We start from the raw sequence: 27,788 nt of genomic DNA, 5'->3' as shown, positions 1-27,788 counted from the left end.
GCGTTTATCTGTCCGTCCGTCCGTCCGTCCGTCCGTCCGTCTGTCTGTTGGTCAACAAGATAACTCAAGAACGCCTGGATGGATTGGTTTCATACTTGGTGTGTTGGTAGGGTGTGACGAAAACTGGAAATGATGAGATTTTTGTCCCCCTAGTGGCTTCCCTTGGTACTGCAGCGCAACTTCCGGTTTTGATATCTCGCGATCTGGACATGCTAGGGTCATGAAATTTTGATGGAAGGTAGCTCTCGTGCTTGAGAAGAAGTCATATGAGTTTGGGCCCCCTAGCGGCTTGTTCTGGAACTGCAGGGCACTTTCTGGCGAAATGTTTAAAAGCCAATAAGTCCAGACAGGAACAACATATTTTCATTATTTTTGGTGTGTAGGTAGCTGAGAGAGAGAGATGTACATAATTAAATGTAAATTATGCAAATGAGGCCTTTATTTGCATAATTAATGAGGAAATTCTACAATTACAGTGTTTTACATTATACTATGTAACCTATGGCAGGCGGAACTTCAACAGATACTAATTATGCAAATGATGACCTAATTTGCATAATTAATGTGAAAATTCTATGATTTCGTAATGGTGAATGATGAGAATGTCATACTTGGGACATCTGTAAGTTAATCAAAAGTTAACATACATCACGATGCATATATCATGTTAATGCAGAGGTCATTTGAACAATTAAAGAAGAAATTTACATTTACATATCAAGATCATATTTCATGGAGGTATGAGATCTCGGAATTCTAGTTTTCTTATAAAACTACATATGTACATGTGTTATACTTTTAAGTAATCGACGAAAGCCTTGTATACGAAATCATTTTGAAATCATTACGAAATCATCCTCAAATGATTACGAAATCATTTACGAAATTCGTAATCATTTTGGAGATGATTTCGTAATGATTTCGTATACAAGACTTTCATTGATTGCTAAAAGAAATCGAGAAATCCGCCATTATATACATGGTTGACAATTTGCCAGAGAGTTGCCTAGGTCCATGGCCGGCTAACTTCTATGTAGACATACAATATATATTCTATAGAATGATGTGCTACTTCAGCCTACACTGTATAATGTATTGTCGATAACTTATGAATCAATTGTATATTTTTGTCCCACCCTTCCCCCCGATTATAAAACGGGTGACCCCCTGTCCTATCTAGATCTATAAAACCTTGGGCGTGGGTTTTCTAGATCTGTAACGGCTGACACGCGATTTTCAGGATGCCCCAAGGCGAGGGTGTCACATTATTTTGAAAGGTCAACCAAGATGGCGGGGTTGAACATGTTGGTTTGCATCGCAGCCCTCATGTTACTGGGGCTCTCATTCGCTGCTGAGCCTTCGTCGGGGCGCACGGAGCCGTCTGCACCACCCAGAGAGCCCGAGACGGCGGAGACTGGGGGTAGGGAAGCTTCCAAACACTTGGATGGTAGCCTTCCTGCGATTTGCCAAACTGGGAGGGTGGGGGGTGACTGTGTAGTCTATTGTAATAGAGCCAACACAATCTGGGATATTGTAATGTCTGAACCTTATATTATATGCTATAATGTTTTCATCAAATGCTTGATTGCCGTATGTACATTGATAGATGTATGCCCCCAAGTTTATATTATTTGCCCTGTATTGTACTCATGAGTCATTACTGTAACAGCATGTGTGGTATAAGAAATACATGCACTGTCGAGTTAAAACCGCTAAGCCACAGATTCACATTTGTACTTTATATAGTGCAAATCAGGACGGACAATATATGCTTATTGAGGAGTATAATAATATATAGCTTGTCATACCTGACGCAAAACTGTGCAGTACTTGGTGTGATCCTGTGGTGTACCAGTCTGCAGTTCCTTCATAAACCAATATGTGGCGCGTTTACGAGATGCAGTACCTGCATTTCATGCGTTTATACTAGTATTACGCTACGTCTTTGATTTCAATACATCTACTTGTCATGACAGTTGATAGTGTCTGTTCTCTCATATATGGCACTTAATTTATTGAAGTTAAAGATCCTTCCTTCATCACGTGGTGCATAGGGCGGCGCCTATCTCCGGTTCAGTAGCCCTTGGGCCACACAGCTGTACAATCACTACAGCAGGGTGCTAGTCCACTGGTAGTGGTGTGTTTAACTCCCATACTTTTTCCCAAATGCTGAGTGCTAAGCAAAAAAAGCAGTATGTACCATTTTTAAAGTTTGGTATGACTCGGCCGGGGATCGAACTCACGGCCTACCGAATGCGAACACTCTATCCACTTGGCCATTGCACCGGTAGAATTTATTGAAACCAAACAAAAATACGCTGTGCTGTTTGGACGAAATTCACAATGTTACTGCTGGCTTGACAATATGTGCGGTTGAGACTAGAATTTTTTTTAAAGCAAAGTGCTAGAATTCTTTCTTTTTTTCAGGAAAACCTTCCAGCGCTAAAGGGGGAGACCAGGCGGAGACTGAGCCGGCTAACTGGTGCAGGGAGGCCGTGCAGACTGTGGGGGCTGTGGTCGGGGCTGGGGTGACAGCGTCTGTCGCCAAAACGATGGCAATCATGGGAGACAAGTGAGTCCAATTTCCTCAAATTGGAAAGGCATCCAGTGCAGTTTTTAGGGCTTGGAAACCAGATTTTTCAAACTCAGTATTCTAGTCATTTATCTACATCATTATCTACATATCTACATCTACTACATACAAGTTGAAACAACACTGCCCCAATGTATATCCACATTCATGGAGCAAAACAATTTGGTGAAAAAGGGTTACTTGGATGTACTGCTTGAGTTTCTAGCGTTCACCAAAGAAATATGTTTCGATGTTCTGTAAAAAGAATCGAATTAAATGCAGTTAAAAAGTTTTTTTTTATGTTTACCAAAGAGAAACATATTGTTTTTCTCTGTTTCCTCTTCTCCTCCAAACCAATGTCAATGACCTGCGCCAGACGTCTGTCACCATGGTAACTAGCGTTGGGTTACCCCATGTTACAATTTTATAGCAGGAGGGATTTAGACTACTGTCTGATCATATATATGAATGTGTTTGAGTAAGAATTAACAGAGAAGATCACATACGAAGGTAAACACTATGCATTTGCTTTGTAAATGTTACCTTTTCATATTATATGGTCAGACAGGAGTCTAAATCCCTCATGCTGTAAAATTGCAACATTCTGTAACCCAACACTTCTTACCATGGTGACAGACGGCTGGTTCAGGTCCTTGACTTAGTTTCTTTGGAATTTTTATTCTGTACTTCACACAGACTAGGGTTTGGCGGGCCGGTAGCTGGGATGCTGTCGTGGTTCGGTAAGGGACCCAATGTTTACGCCACCTCGGCTGCAGGCGCTGCCATTGGCTACATCACTACTGTTGGAGGGAGGGTCTGCGAATTCTACGAACAACACCAGGAGTTCATAGACAACATTATTAACGCCGTGAAAGGTCAAGGCCAATCGTAAAATCTTTGTTTTCCACTAGCTCAAGTGCCTAGTTAGTTTCTTGTTGGTTAGTTGTCAAAATTCTCAGTGTTTTCATTGTTACACAGACACTCGACATGTTGTTCAGTAATCAAAACAGTCCACGGATCTATGCAATAACCTCAGTTTCCGCATACATTTAGTTATGACTTAAGCGCTTTTTTATCTTGAAAATCAACAGTTTGCATCAGGCAAATATAAATCATTGCCAATAATGTATAAGGTGGTAGCTATCCAACTGTTTTATGGCTTCACCACTCCATTTGTGCGGGAGATATGTCCATTTTTTGTACGGCGGATGTGGTGAAGCCATGCTGCATTTGCTCCTGAACAAATGTCGGCCTTTCTAGTTTCCTTGTTTGATTTCCTTTCCAAAACTAGCTTCTGCTATGAGCATAGAAGTTTAAAAACAGGATATGACATTGCTGTTGCGCTGGGTTTGTAAGGATAGAAAGCAGATAGGTTTGTGGCAGTGTAACGCATTATAATGTAAACCATGTACGTTCAAAGTACACGTATGTGTGTTTAGAAAATGCAAGGCTTAGATTGGGATTAATGACATAGAATACATGCAGAAATGCGTTGTGTATTAAAGACATATTCGTTTAAATACATATGCTCAAACATACTCTCATTTGCTACAAACCATGCATCATTGAAGAATAAAGAGTGGGTGTGTTTAAGGCCAAGCTTTGAATACGTCAGAAATGCGTTATTTCTTTCTAATTTCCTTGGTAGTGGTAACTAATTAACTTTGACAGCAAGGTAAAACATTTTAAAAGAAGTTCAACGTTTTTCTAATCACATTTTGCAGCAAGAAACAACTTTAAGATTACTCTAAATATATCAGTGTTGCCTCAGAGTGTTCGCTAGGTGCATGAGCGCGAAACTCTACAAGCTGATATATTTCGACAATAAATCAAGCCATCAGGAGCCTCTTGACCCCGTCACACTGCGCGTTTTTAGCGTGACCTTTGTGGACCTTTTTACCGATGACGTGACGCGGTCTGGTGCCATCGTGAGCCTCTAGCCAGTCGTCGGCGCCCCTCTTCAGTAACTCCCGCACCGTCAGCGAGTTACACTCGGTGGCGGCCACGTGCAGGGGCGTGAGGCCGAAGATCTCGTCCCTGGCGTTGACGTTTCCGCCAGCTTTGGCGAGGAGGCTGACCATGTTGGGGGTCTTCTGTGCGGCCAGATGGAGGGGGGTTAGACCGCCACTGTCCGACTTCGTGTTGGGGTTAGCATTGCCTTTCTGTGAATGATAGAGAGGAGTAACATAACAATATTAGGTATCATAATCATATCGCAGTATAAACGGATACTGTTCTTCAGTTACTGATAGTGGATTCTATCTTAACGTCTGACAAAAGTTTCTGCTTGTCACTACGATAAGTAAGAGTGCGTCATTATATAGTTTTTGCTTAGTTTCTTCTTCTTCTCCAAAGAAATAAGGTCAATGACCTGAACCAGACGTCTGTCACCATGGTAACTAGTGTTGGGTTACACCATGTTACAATTTTATAGTAGGGGGGATTTAGACTCCTGTCTGACCATATATATGAAATGTGTTTGAGTAAGAATTAACAGGGCAGACCAAATGTGAAGGTAAACGCAAATGTTAGCTTTCTAATTTATTTTGTATTACGTAATATGCGTCAGTATTACCTCCAAAAGCGCCCGTACGGTCTCCAACTCATCCGCCTTTACAGCCTTCATCAGGGGAGTCCAGCCGTCACGTGACTGGAGCTCTGGGTCCGCGCCATATTCCACCAGATTGGCTGTATAATGAATAGTGAATATAACTATCAGAAAAATCATCTTGAAACATAAATGCAGTTACAGAGACTGTGCGACTCTAAACCAAGTAAAGTTCTTCTTATATACTTCGAATATTGAAATATTGAACGATTGCCAGAAAATTCTGCGGAAAACAACGATCACGTGGTGATCACGTGTTTGAATCCCACTCTCATTGGTCGAATCTACGTACTGATAAGGGCGGCGAGTCCATTGGTCGCTGCCTCGTGTATGGCCGCCTCTCCGTTGAGGTTGAACGACCAATGGCTGGCTCCGTCGGACAACAACAACATGGCCACGTCTTCCTTTTTGTTTCTATAAACAAACACAATTGTCAGACTTTAAAATTTCTCTCCAAAACCAGAAAAGTGTCACTGATGTGGTTTATATTAGTTATTACATGAAAGTTAAAAGAGGACTGGATGAAGTATTAAGTACAACTAGAGATTGTTACGATTTTGCCTCCCTATATCTGCTTGGAGATTAACAATTCGTTCCCAACTATGAAAGCAGCAAAGTGTATATTGACGAAACAACACAGCAAGAAGGGACATTCGTAAGGCATTCTGATGCGGTCATTCAAGCACATGTTCTGACGTCATAACATTGGCGTCATAAATGATTCGTTCTTTTCGTAAGTATGAAAGCAGCTAAACGTGTAAATAAATTGATGCAAAGCACTGTAAGAATCAACGTTCTTTATGCATTATGATGCGGTCATTCAAGGAAACGGTCTGACGTCATGTACGTACTACTAGTATTCCTTACGAAGGCCCACAACGCGGTGTGTCAGGGCTGTGGAAGAGGTGTATGGAAGTGTCGTTGTGGGCCTTCGTAATTCCTTACCTGATTGCCAGCATAAGAGCAGTGTCTCCCTGGCTGTCTTGTTTGTTGATGTCGATGTCCTTGGGAGCCAATAGTCTCATCAGCCGACTGACGTCACCTTTGATAGCTGCCGCGTGAAGAGGGGTGCGTCCTCCGATCTAAAAAATAATAATTTTAAATATAAAACTAGAAAGGTAACATTTGCAAAGCAAATGCATAATGTTTACCTTCACATATGGTCTGCTCTGTTAATTCTTGCACATTCATATATATGGTGACGGGAGTCTAAATCCCTCCTGCTATAAAATTGCAACATGATGTAACCCAACACTAGTTACCATGGTGACAGACGTCTGGTTCAGGTCATTTACCTTATTGGTTTGGAGAAGAAGACGAAGAAGAGGAAACAGAGCAAAAACAATGTTTTCCTTCGGTAAACATAATAATAAAATAATAATCGGCTATCCACATGTATGTGATTGACGTTTTAGTCTTTGAAATAAGTTCCTCCTAACTAAATGAACATTGAAACTGTAAAGCATATGAAGAAAGGTAAAAGATGCAGGATAACAGGTAACACTATTAAAAGTTCATGATGCTACGTTCCGTAATGATATTTCATATTTTGTGATACTTGTTGAAAATTATGATACTGAAAACACACAGATGGACCGCCTATGTATAAGAATTTAAGAGAACTGACTACGCTTTACGAAGAAACATCGCTATCTCACTACGTGTACTAGTAGTGTATAAGTAGTGTATACAGGAATTCAAATTACCGTGGTAGCTTTTTCAGCCTTCTGTATGTAGTGGTTACATGTGGAATACAACACCAAGGCCAGACAGCATGTCACTGTTACTATGATGATAGGCAGGTTAGTTTCCTCTTCAAGCTGGCGCTCGGACTGTTGTGGACGAGTTTCCTTCTTTTCCTTGGTTTCATCTTTTACATCTTCACGAGACTTTCGCTTACGTCGGCGTAAAGTGCTGCTGGGAGGTTCAGCTGCAGTGCTGTTACCTTCCGCTAGGAGCGCTGGTGTATCGATAGATGTCAGTGTGTCGCCGCTGTCTTCTTTCTTCTGGGACTTGACCTTGGAGCCGCCATCTTGTTTTTTCTCGCGGTCTTCTTTTTCTGACTCAGAGCTGTCGCTAGTTTCGCTCTCGTCTGTTTCCGTTTCTCCCTCAGACGTGTAGCTTTCCTCAGAATCAGTGTCTTCTTCGTCAGTACTTTCCTCAACTTCTCGCGAAGACTTCCTTTTACGTGACTTTGAACCTCCCTCGTCTTTTTCAACTTCGTTCACAACCTCGACCGTTGGCTTGTCCTTTTCTGATGCTTGTGGCATCCCCGCGTCTGCCTCACCAAATTTACCGTCATGGTCGCCACTTTCGGCTGGCAAAGTCTCGGCAGTAACGGTCACAACTTCAAAACTCCCGATCCCTTCGTCCTTGGCATCGTCTTCGAGCAACTCCTTCTTGATATGAGATATTTTCTCGTCTCCTTCAGCAAATTTCTCCTCTTTTTTAGTCGCTACGTCAGCATGGCTGCCACCTTCGACAGTCTGGATGAAATCTTGATCCATGTCGCCTGCAAAATTAGAAGTTTCTGCCATGTTTTGCTGAAAACAAAAACAACCGGATCGCCGTTGCCTATCGAACGTTCGAGAACCTGGCGAATCAGCGTTCGAACGAGCGGTCACGTGACGCGTGACGTCACACGGGGGTCATTGTTCGCGAATAACCTTTTTCTGTTTTGTTTACTTTTGCTTGTTGTCTAGTTCGTTGATACGCACATCGTTCCACGGAGGAACTAACATTCTCTCGCAACGGTTACTCTTGTAAATGACGCCAAGGTGTAAACTTGGCGATATTTCTTGAGAAAACATCATCTTTTCTTTCCTGCCAAGAGAAGATTCGTAGACGTATAAGATGGCGATGGCTGGCGGAGACGCAGCAAACCAGTGCCAGTGCGAAATCCACGTCAACTGGGCAAAGTGGTACAAGGGCTTCATGCACCAGGTTTTTCTTCACACCAAGATGGAAATGAAAAAGGTCCTGGACAGAAAGAAAACCAGCGAAGTCAGAGAGCCGGACGGAGAGCTTTCAATAACCGTACTGGTAAGTCAGACCAACTCCCGTATCCAGTTCACCATGGATTTGACTGAAGACGCGAAAGAGCTGAAGAAATCTAACATCAAAGACTTGCAAGAGCTTAAGAAGAGGATTGTACAAGTGATTAAGTACAGGATACGGGCTTTTCATTATCAGGATTTCTACGACGTAGCTCCGATGTTGGTCCCTAAAATCATGGCTGAAGGGAAGGGAGGTTCGCTTGAAAGCGTCGTTGATTTCGCGAACTTTAACTTCGGCAACATTCCGGGCACGAAGGTGGCCATCATGCAGCGCCCCGTAGCGGAAGGGAAGATAACTGCACTCAAGAAGACCCTCTTTGACAAATGGGGTTTGACCGGGAAGCTAGCGTTCCTCCTGGCTTCGTACAACATGTACCGCCTGTGGACGAAGGGGGAAAAGCAGTTTGGATTGAACGAGCTTTTTGAGACCGTTAAAGATGGGGTCTACAAAGTTAAACTGGGGGAAAAAGACAAATCGCTTGCCGCTGCTACCCTGTTCACCATGGCCAGGTTCATGGAGGATCTAGATGTAGACGGGGACCTTGTGATTGTGATTCCTGTACCCTCAGTTTTGCTAGTTACCGGGTCGCGCAACTACGATGGGTTGTGTTACATGGGGGAGCATGTACTCTCCCTAGCTCGAAACAAGGACCTCATCACTAGGAAGCCCATTCGGATAGCTCACGCGGGCGAGGGGAAAGCGCACGGCCCGATGTACTCCTCGTACCGCCCGCTGCTGCCGAATGGAGAGGGGTCGGTACCGGAAAATGCGGAGCAGCTGAAAATTCTGACCGACGGGTTGTCGAGACGTGCTCGGGCGACCAAGCTTGCTGCTGCGAGCACTTCGGAGAGTGCTCCGGCAAGAGAGACTCCAGTACCTCAGGTTTGTGAAGGAGACTCACAGAAAAACCTTCCGCCACCGCCGCCTTCGTCGCCATGCTGCACAGAAAAGACGACGCAAGAAACCATCACTGCTGTCCGGCTTGAAAATGTTCGCAAAGAGCTCGACGGGATTCGTGGGGAAAATACAGCCAGTCCCATACCCACGGAGAAACAACGGCGCCCCGTAACTGAAAACAGCACCAAAGCAAATACAGCTGTGACTGTACAACATGAGACTCAGAAGCAAACACAAGGCGTGACTCAGAAGCAAACGCAAGACGTGACTCAAAAGCAGACTGTACAAGAGACTCAGAAGCAAACACAAGACGTGACACAGAAGCAAACTCAAGACGTGACTCAGAAACAAACTGTACAACAAGAGACTCAGAAGCAAACACAAGACGTGACTCAGAAGCAAACACAAGACGTGACTCAGAAGCAAACACAAGACGTGACTCAGAAGCAAACACAGGACGTGACTCAGAAGAAAACACAAGTAACTGACTGTGAACAGACTGTGAAACAAAAGGTGGATGTTGTGACTGCCGTTCCCATAGCGACTAAGTCATCAATCACAACTAAAGCGGAAACCTCGGAGACTAGTTCTGGGAACGATGCTCTCGTTCTCCCTTCAAAAGCGCCACCAGGCGGTCCAAATGAAGTTGCAGTGACTCAACCTCAACAAAAACAAGATGGCGGCGGGACTGCTGTCAATCAGGGCAAAGGTCAGGGTGACGTCATTGCGATTTGCCAACCACCAACGAAAACCACGCCTCCACCAGTCTCTACTACAAGCAAGGCTGATGAAAGTAGAGTGCCTACAACGTCGGGTCCTAGCGGAACCACGCCGTCAAAGGTGATAGTTGCCACTACCGTCATTTATTCGAAGTGTTGTTCATTAAGGATTCCTGTGACTATCACAGCTACAAATACACGGCTTCCACCTGATACAAAAACCACCACTCAAGTCGCGACAGCGGCTAGCCCCTCAAAGACATCATCATTGGCCATCTCAGTGCACCATGACAAGACGTCACCCTCTACTACTCAAGCACAAGCTACTGTGACATCCAAGCAAACAGTCCAACCCTCAGACGGAACGGTAAAGCCAGCTGAAGAACAAATGCCGGGTCCAAAACAAACAAAGGCTCCTGCTCCAACTGAGTTGCTTTCAACACCAGCAAAGCAGATCCTTACCAATCAGTCTCTCAAACCAGCGCTAGGACACGTGCAATCAAATGCCGTTGTTGGAAAGCAAGATCACCTTGAAAACACTACAAAGCGTTCAGTGGACAGCCGTGTCGACGCAAAGTGTTTGAAAGAGCGTTCAGCAATGCAACAGCAGTTGCCTTCTCCCAATACTACTATTGTTCCTGTTGCCAGCTCGGCCACACTTCATGGGGTGACACGCGGTGTTTCTGAATCAGCATCGCTGAAGCTGCAACAGACTGATGGAGAAGTGGTCACAAATTCACTGACGTCTTCTGCTGAAGAAAAGGTTGATCAGAAACTAGTTGCAATCCCTCGTCAGCAACCAGATTTAGACAATCCTGTGCCAGTAGCTCAACTGAAGCCAGGCAGTACAAAGACTACGATCTGTTCTAACTTGAATGACACGACTGTGACATCTACTGTAGCTTCGCAGGTGACGCCTGCACCTGAGAAAACAGTGGCGGCCCCTGGAGCACCTGAAAAGATTGCCCCGTCTACCAAGTTGCAGACTGCACCTGTTAAACCAGCTGTTTCAACCGATGTCAACCGAGTGTCGTCGCCCCAGGTTCAAACTACAGTACCGAAAAAGGCAGCTGTGTATACCCAGGTGCCATCAGCAGCTGTTAAACCATTGACGACGTCTTCCCAGGTGCAACAGGCAGCTGTAAAATCAGCTGTCTCGGCACAGATGCAGTCTACAGCTGTCAGCTCAACGACGCCATTCCAGATGCAAGAGGCTGCAGCAAAGTCACCTGGAGCCAGCCAAGCAGAATCTACATCTGGCAAGAGTCAGATGTCTTCTCAAAAGCAACCAGCAGCTCTAAAGATGGCTGCAAATTTACAAATACAGCCTGTAGCTGCTAAAACCGCCAAGCCTTTGCCTGTACAGCCGTCGAGTGCCCCAACCCCGACGGTGTCTCAGCCGGGAGCCCCTAAACAAGTGCCTCCTTTGCAAGTGCAGACTGACATTCCGAAGCCAAGCACTACATCACAGGTACAACCAACAGTCACAAAAGCTGTGACTAGTACTCCCGCAGCAAAGCAGGCAGGTTTTGACTCTTCTACTGCATCAACCAATAAGAATCCCATTGTGCTGATGACACCTGCTACGTCGTCTGCTATTCAGTCACCTGTCGTCCAACAGATGACGTCAGCTCATGCCATAAACCTAGATCCCAAAACGGTGGCATCCAAAACGATGCCATCCTCTGTTTCTGAACAAAGTGCTCGTGAACAGGAGCTATCTTCCCCCTCTTGTCCTGTGACCTTACCCCACACTACTGTTAGACCGCCTGTGCCTGTCCAGATGCAGACGACAGCTTCGAAGCAAGACTCTTCTTTCTGCCTTCAGTCTACCGTTCCCAAGTCGTTGTCTTCTTCAGTTCAGTCATCATGTCCTACCACCAGGACATCGCTTCAAGCGAAGACTACAGTGGTGCCCTCTGTGGAGTCCATGCCTTTAAAACACAGCAAAGCTCCACAGACGCAGCTGGTGGCAACAACGTCAGTCACAGAAACTGATGACGCAGCTCATAAACAAGTGACGTCAGCACAAACGCCGTCTGTTGTTCCCAAACATGCAACGAAATCTGAGCCTGAATCTTACAAAATGGCCGCCTCTATTCCTCTGCAAAAACCAGCATTAAAACAGACAGTCAAAAAGGTTAGCCCACCTGCTTTACCGTCCAAGCCTTCCATATCGTTTGGAGGAAAAGATGCGCCAAAATTGGTAGAATCATCTGAAGCAAAGGTGTCAAATGATGTGCATTTCCCAAAGCCAAACGCAGCCAATCAGCAAGCAGCTACGGCGCTACCTCATACTATTAAACAGCCAATAGGAGATGTGGTTACTCATGGCTCTCAAAGCCAATGGCAAGATGCTGACGTCATGGCGAAATCGTCCGATACAGTGACACCTCCTGCGAAAAAGTTGTCTGTCAGGATGGTGCCGTATGTTGCACCACCTCCAAGGGGCTTGCAAGGACCGACTATAGAGACGTTGGCGACCTCAGAGAAACAACAGCAATCCGTCGTGCCAAAACCTGCAACATCTGACTACGAGTCTTCGGATTTCGGTGATAAAAAGCCAACTGCCAAAACTCCGTCTTCATCTACTTCTGCTGAAGCCGAGAGAAAAACTACGATTTCCACTAAGACGGCATCCCCAACAGACTTCAGTTTAAAACCTGCCAATGAGGCAACGGTTTCGTCTAAGGTAGTCTCCGCACCAGAGGCGTCACCAAAAACATCAGCACCCCTTGCAGTTCCGAAGCCAACCGCTACAGCATTACCGGCGCCACAAGAGTCTCTAGGCCAGAACGTCAAGACTAAAATGGACGCTTCAAACAACATAGTTCCAACAGAGCGAACAACTGTGCCTTCTAGTGAGAAACCTGGTGCTACAAATGCACTTTCTCCTGAAACAGGGAGGAATGCTCTTTCAGTTAAGATGGTGCCGTACAAGCCTCTCAAGATGGCGCCATACACACCTCCCGCGCAAAACAGTACAAGTCAATCAGCGCCCCCTTGCGACAACCTTGAGCGTGACAAGAAGTGTCAGTCCCCAACGGAAGAGGTCAAACAGGTTACACAGCAGCACCCGATACAGGAGAAGTCTTCTTCGAAATCTGATCACGATTTGGCTAAGAATGAAACCGCCGTGAATACAAAAATTCAAATTCCTCCAGATGTCAAAAAGGAGAAAAATGGGTCATTGAATCCAAATGCGCTGACTTTCAACAGTAAGAACACGGTTGATACGGCCTCCATTGTGACTACAAAGCCAAGCGTTGTCACCTCGGTGACAGAAAACCCAGTCAGCACAGCTCAAGAACTACTGGAAAGTACCACTCCGCAGATTCAGCACCAAGGACAGCAGACCACCCAGCAACGCCCTCTAGCTGTTCATAACGGTACTGCCAATAGCAACGGCCTTGTCTGTACTGAGGGGGCGAGACCTAAGGAACAAACGCAGGCATACAACCGTCAAATGCCGCACAGAAATGTGTCTGCGAATCAGAGCTGGTGTAACAATGGTGAACAACAACAGGCTCATCAACCAACCTGGGACAGAGATAACTACCCGGATGCAGCTCGTCCCCAGGGGGATTCTAGTACGCAAAGAACAGCAGAAAAAGGCCAAACTACCAAGGGGAAACTGGCAAGTGCCTTCAAGCCTCTTGCTGCAAAATTCCAACAGTTCAAACAATGGAGGAAGAATAAGAATCAACAAAGTGAGGAGCCAAATGGTACTGAAAGTTACAACATAGAATACCAGGTTCAAGAAGGCATGGGAGATGCTCTCAGTCATATTGGCCATTGGAATGATTTTAATGGGAATGCACAGTATCCTGGACAGGTGAACGGTTATGGTGTGCCCCCAGCGGATCAGCCCGGTACTGCACAAGACTGGACCTACGAACAAAGGCAATGGTACCAAGAGCAAGCGCGCTTACGTGACATGAACAGAGAGATGTATGGCGTTACGGATCCAAATGCCTCTGCCCGAATGTCCGGTCAAGCGTACAGTGGTCAAGGCTGGAATGACAATAGCCACTACGGACAACGCAATGTGGTCAACCCAGTTATCAAGACAAAGACAACACGTCAAGAAGTGCCACAACAGCAGCAGTGGTCCCAGGGTGCGCCACCTAGCGACTACCAAAGGTACGGCAACACAGGTGCCGCTAACCAGCAAGTACAAAGCGGCTACAATGCCTCTATAGATGGTAACACTTTCAACAAAGCCACATGGAGGAACTACAGAGGTAGAAATGCCAGTGAGCCAAATCGTAGTCACACACAAAATAATCAACGGTACGACAGAATGAGTCAGAATTCCGACCAAGACATGTCCGCAAGGGATGCCCAGAGGCCGACGAACAACAACGCACGTTCGGGAGAACCCGGAGTACGTCGGAGCGCGAGCTTCTCACGATCCGGGCCGAGAGCTCGCGGGAAGACGCCGAAGGGAAGTTCGGCGGTTTACGGTGAACCAGCGGTACAGCAGCCAGAGATGCAAACGTGGATAGGCGGAGGGAGGGTGACTAACCTTCCGACGGGCACCGCTCCCCCTACACCGCCCAGATACTACAGAAACAGAGCCAACTCATACGCGCAAAGTCGTCCTTACCAAACACAACCAAAACCAGTCGAGGAAAACAAACCCAAACCATCTCCCACAAAACCAACAGCAAAGAAGTCCAAACCTACCCCCCAACCTGAGAGGGGAAGGACGAATACACTAACAAAGGGTGCTCATTCCAGACAAGCAACCGACACAGTACCACAGTTTACAAACTATGAGAAGCCCACTCAAAAACTTGACACAAGCACCCGACCAAAAACACCCAATCCAAAAAGTGACCCTCCAAGCAAGGAGAGCACCACCAAACCTGAACAGACAGAAAGTGAGAAACATGAGGAAGTAGTAGATGAGGAAGAGGAGAGGAAAGCTCTGAAGGCTCGGCGGAGGCTGCTGACTCGAAAGCCGTCAGACGCACAGAAGAGCCGTCCGGCCAAGATCCCACGGATTCCAGTCTTCTTGGGGGCAATAGAAGCAGGTACACACTTTGACTTTTTTTAAAGAGTTTTTAACCTAAATCAGACATCTGTTACCATGGTGGTGTTGGGTTACATCATGTTGCAATTTTATAGCAAGGGGGATTTAGACTCTGTCTGACCATATATATGAATGTGTTTGAGTACGAATTAACAGAGCAGACCACATGCGAAGGTAAAGATTATGTGCTTTGCTAATGTTACCTTTCTAGTTTTATTTGATTTTCTGGTCTTTACAGTGTTCTAATGTTAACACCTATAATACATGCATGAAGCAAGTGTAATATCCAACACAACAAATTGGACTCACCCAAATTTTCGACTGTACAACTCCAGTCTTTGTCAAGGAAAGAGCAATCCACCGATTCCGTGACGTCACGCAGATAACACTCCTGACTCCGTGAGCAGTGGATCATAGGTTGCAGAAAGTCTGTGGCGCCCCCAGTCTCTGTTTGCACCTATACATGTATTGTGCAAATATTGTCACCATGTAACATCAATAAAAAGCGGCCAGCGTGCCATTTTGAACTTCTCATGTATAAAGAAAGATGTTCAAACAAACAATCTTTTTCTCACCTGTGGTTGTTTTTACACCTGTTTTGATAGGTGTCCGTGAGGAGGCTTGGAACAGGGCACTTGTGACAGCTGAGGAGGATCCTCTGGTGGGCACGAGTCTGTGTGTCCAGCTCTGTTTCTACTGCGGGGTGGTGGGATCGTGGAACGAGGACGTCGTGCTCAAAAAATGCAGCAGGTATATTTGATTTGATCTGATTTATTGGAATTGCAACAGTGCAATACACGCAGAACAGAGGCAGCTGTTGCTGGTGTTGTGTCCCGCACATAGAAACGAATACAGGACAGACAATACTCATTTTCACTTGAGTCTAGTGGGGAAAGTCGTGTAAATTGCCTTTCCCAAGGGCACAAGATCGGTGGCATGTCAGGACTTGAACCCAGGACCTCTTGATTCCGAGTCGCGCGTGCTGCCGTTGTGCCACACGACCTCACCAAGTCCCCAGCATAGACAGTTTTCTTACTGTTATCTTTGCCAAGACCGGTGCAATGGCCAAGTGGGTAGAGTGCTCGCTTGCCTTGCATTCGGTAGGTCGTGAGTTTGATCCCCGACTGAGTCATACCAAAGACTACATGCATGTAAATGGTACATACTGCTTTCTTTCTCCTCAAATGTAAAGCCCCCTTGTGTCATTCTTTGGTATTGCAGCAGATATTTTTGCTAACTGTATCCTTTCATTTTTACCCCTCATCTTGACCAGGTGTGGCACAGCGAGTTACTGTTCCAGGAAGTGCCAGTGGAACCACTGGAACCACCACAAGTCCAAGTGCAGGAACCTGACAACTGACCACCAGAAGTTCAAGGTCATCATCCAGCTGTAGAGGTCATGGTCAAGTCACACCAAGGAGGCTGATTACTGTGCACATGAAGGGCTGTTGAATAATAGACCAATCCCGAATGTCCATCACAATTAGAAGTTCAACCAATGAGAGAATGGCAATTAACGGTTCAACCAATGAGGGATTGGCAATTAACGGTTTGACCAATGAGAGAGCGGCTGCATGTCAAATACATGTATTTGCATTTCTATGTTTTGAAGGAGGTGGGCGGGGCTTCAGGATCGGTCTATTGTGTAAAAAGAAACAAGTGCAGTGATAGCTTCTTCAGCCTTTGAATATCTTAAAAGAAGTCAAAAAGCTGTAGCTTTGACCAATCTAACAACCTGTTTGTTGATACTGACATGGATTTCCTACACGTTTTCTAAAGCGTTCTGATCACCAAACTGTGCACTTCTGTAATGCTGCTTCAAGTTGCAAGGTGGCGTTTTTGGATCACCGCTTCTGTATCTTACATCAGAGAGTATTGGGGTTTTGCTTGGCAAGAGGGGAAGTAATGACGTTACTGTTGAAACCTTATGTGTTATGTTGCCTATGTTTGTGAGATACATGCCAAGGGCTGTATGCAATTCATCACAAAGTCACAAGGAGGCACTGGTAACACACATACTGTTTTCAATGAAATGAAATATTTCTTTTATTGGTGTATTCACCTGAAGTGGGCTCAAGTGAACATTCAAACCAGAGTTTTATATCTAAAATGATGAATGAACTGTTGTGTTTTACAGTGAATCTTTCTATTCACCTGAACTTTGAAATAAAGAGTTTTACTCCCAGTTTAAATCATTGTCATTTCTTCTATTAAGAATTACACAACTTGTATCTCTATAGCCCAATTGTTTCTAGATATCACAATGACTATACATTAACCATACGTATGGAGCATCTATGAGAAGACTGTAATGCAACAATAATGAGTCTGAATCAACATTTCTAAATGATCAGACTAAGTATGTAGACATACATGTGTATAACTAAAAATGAGAAATCTTACATAAGTTCTTTTAATTACATATTTTCAAAATCTCATTTTCTTCTACCTTAAGGAAACAGTATACATGTATGGACGAAAATTTCATTCTAAAAAGCAAAATTAATCATAGAAAGCAGAGCTAAAAACTTAGAGGAAAGAAACATTTGTAATTATAGCTTTAACTTCTAACGTAACCAAAACATGCTTGTTGCTTCATAAAAATTGTCTATGCAGGGCTGTATTCAGTTGTTTTGCTCCTGTGTATCTGTTTGGCCATCTTGTTGTTCTGTCTCTGTGACCTCTGACCCTGTGACCTCTGACCCAGTGACCTCTGATCCAGTGACCTCTGACCCAGTGAACTCTGACATTTGGGTCACATCTTGCCTGGTGACATCAATAGATTCCGCTATAAAAAAAAGATATACAAAATATTCAAAACTGGCTAAGACTCAGTAAGAGACTACATGTATTTAGGGAAGCAAATCACACAAGAAATTGGACTTACCCAAATTTTCCACTGTCAAACTCCAGTCTTTGTCAAGGAATGAGCAATCCACCGCTTCCGTGACATCACACAGATAACACTCATGACTCCATGAGCAGTGGAACATAGGTTGCAGAGAGTCTATGGCGCCCCCCGTCTCTGTTGAGGGATGGTTGTAATGCCCTGATGTAGATGGCCTCTTTAACCCCTCATTGCTCATTCCTTGACAAAGACTGGAGTTGTACAGTAAAAAATTTGCGTAAGTCCAACTTCTTGTGTCGGCAATGGAACTATCACATTATTACGTCACAGTCTGTTTACCTGTTCTAAAGAACATTCTAGAATGATCAGTTAAAAAATAAATATCATTTCAAAGTTTTTTAAGTAAGGTATGTTTGATTTTTGCTACGTCTAGTTGTGTTGACACAGCATTACATGCCGTAATGGGTGATTTAGTTAGTTGTGACATTTGACGAAAGTAGTTCTGTATTAGAAGCCATGGCTAACGCTACACAAACACATACCGCGCTACGCACCCCTGTACATTATAAACGTCGATTGACCGGCATTCACTGCATGCGGTAAACAAACTGTGACGTAATAATGTGATAGGTCCATTGCAGTTCAAACTTGTCTCATAACAAACAACACAGTACCTTGACTGTCAGTTCCCTCCGTATCTGTAGTAACACTGTCTGACTCTTCTTCTTCCTCCTCCTCCTCTTCTTCTGCTTCTACTCCCACCTCACTAAACAAGGAAAAATGTCATGTTAATAGCTTGTCAAGTTGAAACTAAGTTCAGTTTTACTCTCATTTTCTGTATGCTCATTCAAAAACAAAATTAACTAGAGAAGTAACATTTGCAAAGCAAATGCATAATGTTTACCTTCGGACATGGTCTGTTCTGTTAATTCTTACTCAAACACATTCACATACATGTACTACTAGTATATGGTGACAGAAGCAGAGCAGACCATGAAATTGCAACATTATGTAACCCAACACCAGTCACCATGGTGACAGACGTCAACAAATCATGTCATTGGTCAGATCATGGAGGTAGAAAAGAGGTCACTGTTTGGAGAAGAAGAAGAGGAAAAAACTGAGCAAAAACAATATGTTTTCCTTTGGTAAACATAAATATTTGTCATATTCAGGATTTGCACGCACACACACACAGTCACAAACACACACTGAAAAAAACATGTACACACAAACAATTACACATTCAAATCTAAAACATTAATGAAACACTTAAAGGGCTGCATTTGTATGTCTTATTGCCCTGTAAGACCTACCCCACGTCATCCATTGGTCCCAAGAAGTTGTCAAGTTCACTCTGGTCCATGATGTCATCCAAGGTCAAGGCTGACAGCTCTTCTGTGTTGCTTGTTGTTTCTGCTGAGGCACCACTAATGGAAAAAACACACGAGTCAACAGTGAGAATAATATGTAAGTTTTGTAGCTCCCTAATATAACAGTAATTAACACCACCTCAACAAATAATTGTGATTATGAGAAACTTAAAACTGTACTGCCAGTGCAACTCAAAGCTTAACTAAAGTTCCCATGGTGACAGACGCCTGGTCCAGGTCATTGACCTTATTTGTTTGGAAAAGAAGAAGAAGAAGAAACAGAACAAAAACAATATGTTTTCCTTCTATGAAGGTAAACATGAGAATAGTTTAAAGTTTCTTATGATGTAGTTTAACAACTAAGATGAACTTTCATCCTAAGTAAATATAATATTTCATTCATCTTCATACCATTTCTTTTAGAGATCATGCTATGAGATTTTCTGAACATTCATGGAAGGTATTAAAAATTTGAGAGAAAATAACTATTTACCACCCTGGGCCTATCCCGTACATTTGTACGTGTTATGACTACTTACCTTGCATGAGGAAGAGCAGACCGTGCTCCGTACAACTTGTAGTGCTGAAGGTCATCGTTGAAGGCATCTTGGAACATCTTGTGTCTCTCTTTAAGACGCTCCTGCTGGCTGAACTCCATCTCACGTACCTGACGGTCAAACAGTCACATTTTTAAACAAGTAGTTATGTTTTGAAATGATTAGCAGTTTTAAAAAAAGTAATAAAAGTGTACTTTATGAAATCATACATATATTGTGCATAGTGCTGTGTACCAGTTCACTGGATTGGTTCATATATATGGTCATACAGGAGTCTAAATCCCTCCTGCTATAAAATTGCAACATGATATATCACACACATGATGTACCAACACTAGTTACCATGATGACAGACGTCTGGTTCAGGTCATTGACCTTATTGATTGGCGAAGAAGAAGCGAAACAGAGCAAAAACAATATGTTTTTCTTCGGTAAACATAATTATCCTTCACCCCCCCCCCAAGTAATGTACATACCTTACGCAGGTACACCAAGTCTAGTTGTACTTGAAGGTTTTCTCTCTCCAACACTTTGGCCTGGCGGTACGATGCCAGCTTGTTTCTGTGCTCTGATTGGTTGGCCTGCATCTCTTGTTGTTCGCACACGTTCTCTAGTTCGTTCAGAAGGTGTTCCACCTGTTCGAAGTCTGAGGACAGCCCAGCAACCATTTCTGTGAATAGCATTGTCAGCAAGTTACAATTAGTAAGTTACAATTCAACATGTCCCCTGTGTAATGGTACAGTCCAAAAAGTGGTCAGTTATTCTAATAACTGACCACTTTTGAGGTTACGGCCTGATAACCCATGGGAAATGGAGCCTTCTGATTGATCGACTTCTTCAGGCTACATGATAATACATTTGTACGGCATAACAAAGTAAAACTTGCATGAGGACACTTACTAGTACATGTATAGTCGCAATGTCAATGTTGACATTACATAAGTATTATACATTGAATATAAGCTGATTCAGAACCAGAATCTTTTTCTTTCTTTTTTTTTTGGCAAATCAGAAAAAGAAGAAGCAAATCCAAGATCCAACAAGTTAAATTGGTGTGGCTTCAAAAAGTCTTCCTTCCATACAGAGAAGAGCCACACCTGTGATAGAGCTGAGTTCTTGCACCAGCCCAGGAAAAGTCTCCAGTTGTGAGTGTAGTTGAGACAGAGCCCTGGCCTGTCCCTCGTATCTCTCAACCAGCTTCCACACCTCTGTATCCACAGTCTCTCCCACCACTGCTGTCTCCTCTATACTCTTGTGCATGTGCATCCAGGACTCCTTGTACCTGTGTGAGTAGATCATAGATACAGTAACTACTAAGTACCCAGAAAAGAACAAGAAATAGCCATGCCTTCAAGTACCAGAGTTATCAACCAAGGATTGAGGTGTTCAAGAATTCATTCTTTCCTAGCACTATTGCAGAGTTTAACTCGCTGTCACCAAGTACAGTAGGGACATTATCATTAGATAGCTTTAAACAATGTTTAGAGTTAGATATTCAAGGGTTAGGTGTAACAAGTCGTTTGGTGTAATGTAGCCAGCTGCCGCCCCGCCGCCGAAGCTGGTGTGTTACGCTGAAAGGCGGTTATACCGGCTATACAGATACAGAAAGTACGTAAGTTGCTTTCTCTGCTTAACACTCAACACTAAGTATAGTATGAATGAGGAACAGTATGGTAAGTACAATTTGTTGTACTTAAACACACACCAATGGTCCATTACCACTAATGGTTTGTAGGAACGGTAAGATAAGTACAATTTGTTGTACTTGAACACACACCATTACCACTAATGGTTTAGCCCCCTGCTATAGCATTTGTATGTTGTAGCACAGCTGAGTGACAAAGTGTGGACAGGTGTTGAAACGATTTTAAATTTCTCAAACTAAAAAGCAATTCTCTGAAAACATTTATTGTGCTCATAAGACACAGTTTACGAAATAGATGAAACATAAATAAAAAATTTTACCTGTATAGTAGTTCTGCGCCAGCCAAATCCCTTTTCTTTGACCGTTCTCTGGTCAGTCCTGGTTTGCCAACCTCTTTTGCCTTGTCCGTCAGATTTTTCAATCCCGCGGAAAAATCGTGCTGAACGTGCTGAAGTCGCTCTCGGAAATTCCCAAACATTTTGCCCGACATTTTTCTACGCTATCGCTTTGTATTCACAAACAATGAAATGTACAAAAGTAGCAGTCACTTTCCTTTTCAATTGTGACAATTCCAGCAATAAAATATACAAAGAATCTGGTAGAATCCTTCAATGAAACAACTTAGAACATTGCGTCATGATCTTCCTTGTACCAAAAGTAAACCTTGACAGTTCCTTGAGGCATCTTCACGTCTTCAGTGGTCGTCACGAGAAACCAGGCGCCGATTCCGTAGGCGAGACACGGGATCCCAAAGTTTATGATCTTCAGACCTGTGTAGAACTTGTCTTCGAAAGAAAGGTCCTGATATGGCCGTCTGGGGAATAAACAGCAAGAGGCACATAATATTAATTCTTTAACAAACACATTCACATATATGGTGACAGGAGTCTAAATCCCTCCTACTATAAAATTGCAACATAAGAAGCACAAAATTAATTCTTTAACAAGCACATTCACATATATGGTGATTTGGTAATAGGAGTCTAAATCCCTCCTGCTATAAAATTGCACCATGATGTAACCGAACACCAGTTACCATGGTGACAGACGTCTGGTTCAGGTCATTGACCAAGTCAGAGGTCAGTGTTTGGAACGTAAGAAGAAACAGAGCAAAAACAATTATGTTTTCCTTTGTTTTTAAACATAATAATTAATTACAAAATATTTAACCAGAATCATAACAAAAAACTTATTAATAGTAACAACTTATTTATGAATCATGATCATGTTTTATTCTTGACAGACAGAAAAGGATTAATTTCTTGTCCTGTGCACATTATGAACGACGAATAACAATAAAAATAACAATGAAGATTATAATAAGTTTGTGAATATCTAAATAAAAACTGACTTTTTGTGATGCCGACGGCCGATTATTATGTGACACTGTTTTTGAGGTAATTTCTAGTCAAAACTGTAATAATACTCTCAGTAAAACGAACAAGAGATAAAATTTAGATTACTCATTATCTATAGAACTTTTCAGGCAACTCCCTTTGCATAATAATTGTCTTCGTCAGAAGGACTATGAAATTGTCTCGCCGGAGTGTGGGGAACTGCGGATTTTGCGATATAACTCTGGAAGGCATGATTCGACGTCCATGATTTTTGGCAGGCAGATTACCGCTGTTAAGGCCGAAGTCAAGTACAAGTTTTGGCTTCGTGGGGGGTCCGTGCGTCACGTTAGTGCACCTTTTGTGTTTGTGGCTTGTTAGCAAGATAACTCAAGTATTTGTAAAATGTTGATTATAATTCTTGGTGTGGTGCTTACTATTGTCGGGACCAAGGTTAAGTTCGTTACTGAGCTTCGGTGGGGGGTTTCGTTGTGACTACAGGGGGCATTTTGTTAATTTTTCTTGTGAGCAGGATAACTTTGTATGTGTGGATGGAAGTTAATGAAATTTGATAGGCATATTACTGTCGTGGTCTCCAAGATTGAGTTCAAAGATGAGAGTCGTGGAGGTCGTTATGTCCCCGTAATAGGACCTTTTGTGTTTAGAAATCCCCCACCTACATCTGCTTGGAGACAGCCGACAGCTGGATATAGCGGGGAACCCCATAATGGGATGGGATCAAATGACGTTACATTGAGGGATTGTACTATAACTTCAGCAGGGGGAGGATAGGTTGGACATATGTCAGGTTATTTTCTACGGCCACACCAAGTAATTGCTATGGATGACGTCCACTGGAGACCTTAAATCTAATTACCTTAAATTTAAGGCAAGCGCGCAATAAAAACACGAAGGGCCGAAAAACGAGATGCCTAGATTTGGAATATACTAACTGTAGAAGTACAAATGTTAGGACACAAAGAACACAAGAAACAAGTCTTCTATTTGTCATAAAGACAAATTAACAAAACAGCAGTAGTCACCCTGTTCTGATTCTTTCCTTTATAAAATCTTCTCTTATTATATTTTGCGGCGCTGTCGTGACACTTTCAACACAGTAAGAATTTCTTGAACGTTTTTTTTTCCTACGTAACTGTCCAAACTCAAATAACGTAGGGGGGGGGGCTAACACGGGTGACGACGCATCTGTATAATCTGCGGCAAACCGTTTCAGGGTGTTCTGTACCATAAGAATAGTACAGAGATTCTTTTGTTCTTTAGACCAAATTGATTATTAAAAAGATTGAAGAATACGCATGTTAATTTCTCTAGAACGATGTACCTCTGACGAAGACATGAGATCTCCGACCTCTAGTTTTATTTGGGTCACACACTTGTCACGGGACTAACAAACAGTTTTTTTTTTTCATGTTTACAAAACGTTTACTTACCTCGTACAATGATATTTGATATAAGGGAAGCAGCCCGTCCTCAGTATATGGTAGTTCTGCCCGTCCACAGACCAGTTAAAGTGCGACTTGGCGAACTGGTCGTTCCGAACTGAACTGTACTTCACAAAATACGAAGTCCAATGCGGAAGTCCTCTCTGCCTCAGATGCGCACTCAAAACTTCGGAAGCCTTCGGTTTCTTTTGCCGTTTTCTTCGCAATGCGAGCGTCCACAAAGACTTCCTTCCTGGCTTTAACAATACCATGTATTCTTCCAAAACACCTCCTCTTATTTCTCCGCTGTACGGTCTTTAAAAGCCTTGGAAAATGGCAAAAAGTAGAGAAAATTTGAGCAAAATCTTTATTTTTCTACGGGCGCGGCCATCTTGGATTTTCATCAGCCAATCACAGCTCGAGAAATTGTAGCCTCGTTTTGAGAATAAGTGACCTTTGACCTTCTGGCCATCGTGGATTGCATGTCCGGGTGCAAGATTGCAAAAAAAGGGTTGGTTTCTTAAAAAAAAGAGGCTCTTAAGGTATGAAAATACTTTTTCTGTCATCATATATTGACCTGAGAGATATGTAATGGTATCTGGAGTGTGCCAGAACCATAGATAGAGAGTTTAGGGAATGTTTTTGTGGAATATTGTAGTGGAATTGTTGGAATCTAGACTTCATGGCAGCTGTTTAAGCATGGTGTGAAGGGGGTGGGGGGCGAAAAAAGACATATTTTGGGAATTTGGGACAGTAAATTGTACCAGTTATGTTTTATGTTTATGAAAACCTCGACAATATTCAATCACAGCGAAGTGAAGATGTTGTCTTTTGCTGATTTTTGCTTTTGAGCCGCATAAGCAAGAAGGTATGAAATATGATGATTTCAAATTATTTGCAAGCAAATGTAAGTTAAGCCCACATTGAATCATGTGAAAAGTATGATAGCGTCCTATTTGTTTACATTTGGCTTTTGTTTGTTTCGCATAACTGGTAAACAGCCTTTAGGCGTAACACGCCAGTTTTGTACATGTACGTACAAGCTGTGTAAGACCAAACTGTAAGGTTTGAACCACTCACACCAGGAAGGTCCCGTACTCTTTTCAATAAGTGTGGTGGGTTCTTTAACGTGCGTGCGGTGTGGCTCTACGCAAACACGGGACCTCCATTTAACGTCCTATCCGAGGGATGTCTCTAACCAAAGCTAGGTACTCATTTCCACCTGAGTGAAGTGAGGAATTGATGTAAAGTGCCTTTCCTAAGGGCGCAAGATTGGTGACATGGGTAGGATTCGAACCCAGGACCTCTTGGTCCTGAGCCTAACACACTACCATCTACACCACATGACCCCATGGCTGGCATGTACTTGTTGATACCTCCAGAAATAATGGGAAAATCATTTATATATCATCATTTTGTGTTTCCATTTGTAGGACTGGAAGTAGAAGATGCCACCAAAAAAGAAGGGAGAAGAGCCTAAACCACCCCCACTGATCGGGAGAGTTGGTACATCCCTGAAAGTGGGCATTGTGGGATTGCCAAATGTTGGGTGAGTATTTTAAATTTACTTGCATCAAACTGACTAGTATTTCCACTGCATTTAAATTGTAAATGTATTCAACATACAGTGGCAAAGGTAGACCATTTCAGACATGTTTTGCATTAGTTTTAACATATTTTTGATGTGCAAACCTTCTGCTATCACAATTATATGCCAACCATATACATTACTCCAGTACATGTATATATAACAAAAACATTATTTTTTTCCACAGCAAGTCAACTTTCTTCAATGTGCTGACAAAGAGTCAGGCATCGGCCGAGAATTTCCCCTTCTGTACTATAGGTCAGTCACCCAAACAGATAAAACATCTACATTGTAAAACTACATACATGTATATGTGCAGGCTAGAATTTATACTGAATCTAGCATAAGTTGTAAAACATTACTTGAGGTATTCTTAGAAAGTGGCTGCAATGCATGATGATTTTCTCAACATACTATTTTATGATACGGTACATTGTACATGCATTTTAGCCTGGGTGCCATCCAATTTGTAACGACTACCCCGAAAAAAATACATGCAATAAACATAGCAAAAGCACTTGTCATATCAACAAATGTACAGTAGCTCTTTGCATCAGGATACATACAGGAAGACATAATCATTTTTGCCTCACACATATTTCTTCTTTTCCATGTTGGAAACGCTGTCTTACATCCAGACCCAAATGAGAGTAAGTACTTTTTCATATTATGTATTTATGATATCTCTTAGATAATGCTTTTTTTTATTCACAGATAATATTAAACTACGTATGTACTTGAAAATCCTGTATTCTTCAATCATGGTATCATACAGATGATGTTTATCAGTTTGATTTTTCCTCGTATAACTGAAAACATTGTCACTTTCCAGGTAGGGTACCTGTACCTGATGACAGATGGCAATGGTTGTGTGAGTTTCACAAGCCAGCAAGGTACTGTACTAGAAAGATATTGCTATATTTTCCTATATCTATTATTGCACACAGACAGTTTCTATACATATGTAAAATTATTACATTAACTAGAAAGGTAACATTTGCAAGAAAATGCATAATGTTTACCTTCGCATATTGTCCGCTCTGTTAATTCTTACTCAAATACATTCATATATATGGTCAGACAGGAGTCTAAATCCCTCCTGCTATAAAATTGCAACATGATGTAACCCAACACCAGTTACCATGGTGGCAGATGTCTGGTTTAGGTCATTGACCTTATTGATTTGGAGAAGAAGAAGAAACAGAGCAAAAACAATATGTTTTCCTTCTGTAAACATATGTTATTCAGGAATAAAGGCCTTCAGATTATATAATATAGAAGAGACCCCAGACTTACTTTCTCTTTTTGTTTTCTTCCAGCAAAGTGCCAGCCTTCCTATTGGTGACGGACATAGCAGGGTTGGTCAGGGGCGCGCACGAAGGTCAAGGGTTAGGCAACGCCTTCCTGTCGCACATCAAAGCAACGGACGCCATCTTCCATATGACAAGTAAGAACTGCCTGCTGGGAGCATTTGCGCATGTCATTCCTTGCCCTTACTGTCAACAAATGCCTCCGCCACTGAGGTGTTGCCAAAAATCATCAATCTTCATTAGGGATCATTTTTGGCGACACCTCAGGAGTGGAACCATGTGCCTGTAACATTTGTGTAACACAAAATGGTGGAGAAGAGAACTATGGTTAACCTACTGCTAATAATCTCAGAAATCGGTCTGAGCAAAAAGAAATAAGAAGAAATTTGTGGGGTCGTGTGGCGTAACGTCAGAGTGCTCGACTCGGAACCAAGAGGTCCTGGGTTCAAGTCCTGACATGCCACCGATCTTGTGCCCTTTGGAAAGGCATTTTACACGACTTTCCTCACTTAACAGTAAGTTAACTCAAGTGAAAATGAGTATTGTCTGTCCTGTATTTGTTTCTATGTGTGGGACACAACACCAGCAACAGCTGCCTTTATTCCATGTGTATGGTGTTGTTACAACAAGTTAAATAAATCAAATTTACTAAAACCTTCAAAGTAGATAATATTATAACAGCGTGCAAAAAACCTGGTTTCCCAGTTGCCCCGGGCAACCAAATTTTACTTGGGGCAACCTATTTTTGAACCTAGGTAGCCCAGTGTGCTGCCTGAATTTTAAGAATGCCCCCCCCCCCA

The 27,788-nt window shown here is 43.0% G+C and overlaps 5 protein-coding genes across 6 annotated transcripts in view; 2 read left to right on the top strand and 3 right to left on the bottom strand.

Moving 5' to 3' along the window:
- Positions 1-1,191: 1,191 nt before the first annotated feature.
- On the top strand, positions 1,192-4,122 carry LOC109480282 (the record flags this gene model as incomplete). The annotated part of the gene is made up of 3 exons (XM_019782454.1): positions 1,192-1,420; positions 2,428-2,572; positions 3,269-4,122. Coding segments are annotated over 3 exons (570 nt in total), but the record flags the coding sequence as incomplete, so codon positions are not given.
- A 185-nt stretch (positions 4,123-4,307) lies between these two features.
- LOC109480274 (ankyrin-3-like) lies at positions 4,308-7,687 on the bottom strand. The gene is made up of 5 exons (XM_019782441.1): positions 6,887-7,687; positions 6,126-6,262; positions 5,473-5,594; positions 5,148-5,260; positions 4,308-4,734 (listed from the first exon to the last, which is right to left on the bottom strand). Exons 1-5 carry the CDS (start codon positions 7,685-7,687, stop codon positions 4,402-4,404), a joined length of 1,506 nt encoding a protein of 501 aa, XP_019638000.1. The 3' UTR covers positions 4,308-4,401.
- An 8,966-nt stretch (positions 7,688-16,653) lies between these two features.
- Positions 16,654-21,832, bottom strand: LOC109480618 (dysbindin-A-like). Its single transcript, XM_019782849.1, has 7 exons — positions 21,635-21,832; positions 20,767-20,951; positions 20,146-20,339; positions 19,652-19,779; positions 19,056-19,169; positions 18,414-18,505; positions 16,654-17,679 (listed from the first exon to the last, which is right to left on the bottom strand). Exons 1-7 carry the CDS (start codon positions 21,802-21,804, stop codon positions 17,516-17,518), a joined length of 1,047 nt encoding a protein of 348 aa, XP_019638408.1. The 5' UTR covers positions 21,805-21,832; the 3' UTR covers positions 16,654-17,515.
- A 45-nt stretch (positions 21,833-21,877) lies between these two features.
- Positions 21,878-24,403, bottom strand: LOC109480495 (uncharacterized protein C15orf61-like). The gene is made up of 2 exons (XM_019782703.1): positions 24,100-24,403; positions 21,878-22,128 (listed from the first exon to the last, which is right to left on the bottom strand). The coding sequence occupies exons 1-2, from the start codon at positions 24,360-24,362 to the stop codon at positions 21,936-21,938; spliced, it is 456 nt and encodes a 151-aa protein (XP_019638262.1). The 5' UTR covers positions 24,363-24,403; the 3' UTR covers positions 21,878-21,935.
- Positions 24,404-24,549: 146 nt separating this feature from the next.
- LOC109480420 (obg-like ATPase 1) overlaps positions 24,550-27,788 on the top strand; it is a 7,822-nt gene continuing 4,583 nt past the window's right edge. Inside the window, exons 1-6 of one of the 2 annotated variants that reach the window (XM_019782613.1) lie at positions 24,550-24,632; positions 25,524-25,639; positions 25,866-25,936; positions 26,317-26,328; positions 26,511-26,571; positions 26,998-27,125. In XM_019782613.1, the coding sequence (XP_019638172.1) occupies positions 25,539-25,639; positions 25,866-25,936; positions 26,317-26,328; positions 26,511-26,571; positions 26,998-27,125 (373 nt within the window). In that variant the 5' untranslated portion in view covers positions 24,550-24,632; positions 25,524-25,538. Of the gene's footprint in view, positions 24,633-25,523; positions 25,640-25,865; positions 25,937-26,316; positions 26,329-26,510; positions 26,572-26,997; positions 27,126-27,788 lie in introns of those variants that run through there. The other variant, XM_019782620.1, reaches the window with a different exon arrangement.

The sequence above is a fragment of the Branchiostoma belcheri genome, unplaced genomic scaffold, assembly GCF_001625305.1.
Source record: "Branchiostoma belcheri isolate BF01 breed outbred unplaced genomic scaffold, Haploidv18h27 scaffold108, whole genome shotgun sequence".
Taxonomy (NCBI): domain Eukaryota; kingdom Metazoa; phylum Chordata; class Leptocardii; order Amphioxiformes; family Branchiostomatidae; genus Branchiostoma; species Branchiostoma belcheri.
This window is presented reverse-complemented; position numbering and strand designations above follow the sequence as displayed.

Excerpts from the sequence above, each read along its gene's own strand:
- LOC109480495 (XM_019782703.1), bottom strand. The coding sequence starts at position 24,362 with ATGGTATTGTTAAAGCCAGGAAGGAAGTCTTTGTGGACGCTCGCATTG. Across the intron at positions 22,129-24,099 it reads ATCAAATATCATTGTACGAG|ACGGCCATATCAGGACCTTT; the intron begins GTAAGTAAACGT and ends TTTATTCCCCAG.
- LOC109480618 (XM_019782849.1), bottom strand. The coding sequence starts at position 21,804 with ATGTCGGGCAAAATGTTTGGGAATTTCCGAGAGCGACTTCAGCACGTT. Across the intron at positions 19,170-19,651 it reads TCTGCTCTTCCTCATGCAAG|TGGTGCCTCAGCAGAAACAA; the intron begins GTAAGTAGTCAT and ends TTTTTCCATTAG. Across the intron at positions 18,506-19,055 it reads GGACCAATGGATGACGTGGG|TGAGGTGGGAGTAGAAGCAG; the intron begins GTAGGTCTTACA and ends TTCCTTGTTTAG.
- LOC109480274 (XM_019782441.1), bottom strand. The coding sequence starts at position 7,687 with ATGGATCAAGATTTCATCCAGACTGTCGAAGGTGGCAGCCATGCTGAC. Across the intron at positions 5,261-5,472 it reads TGGACTCGCCGCCCTTATCA|CCAATCTGGTGGAATATGGC; the intron begins GTACGTAGATTC and ends TTCATTATACAG. Across the intron at positions 4,735-5,147 it reads CCGTACGGGCGCTTTTGGAG|AAAGGCAATGCTAACCCCAA; the intron begins GTAATACTGACG and ends TATCATTCACAG.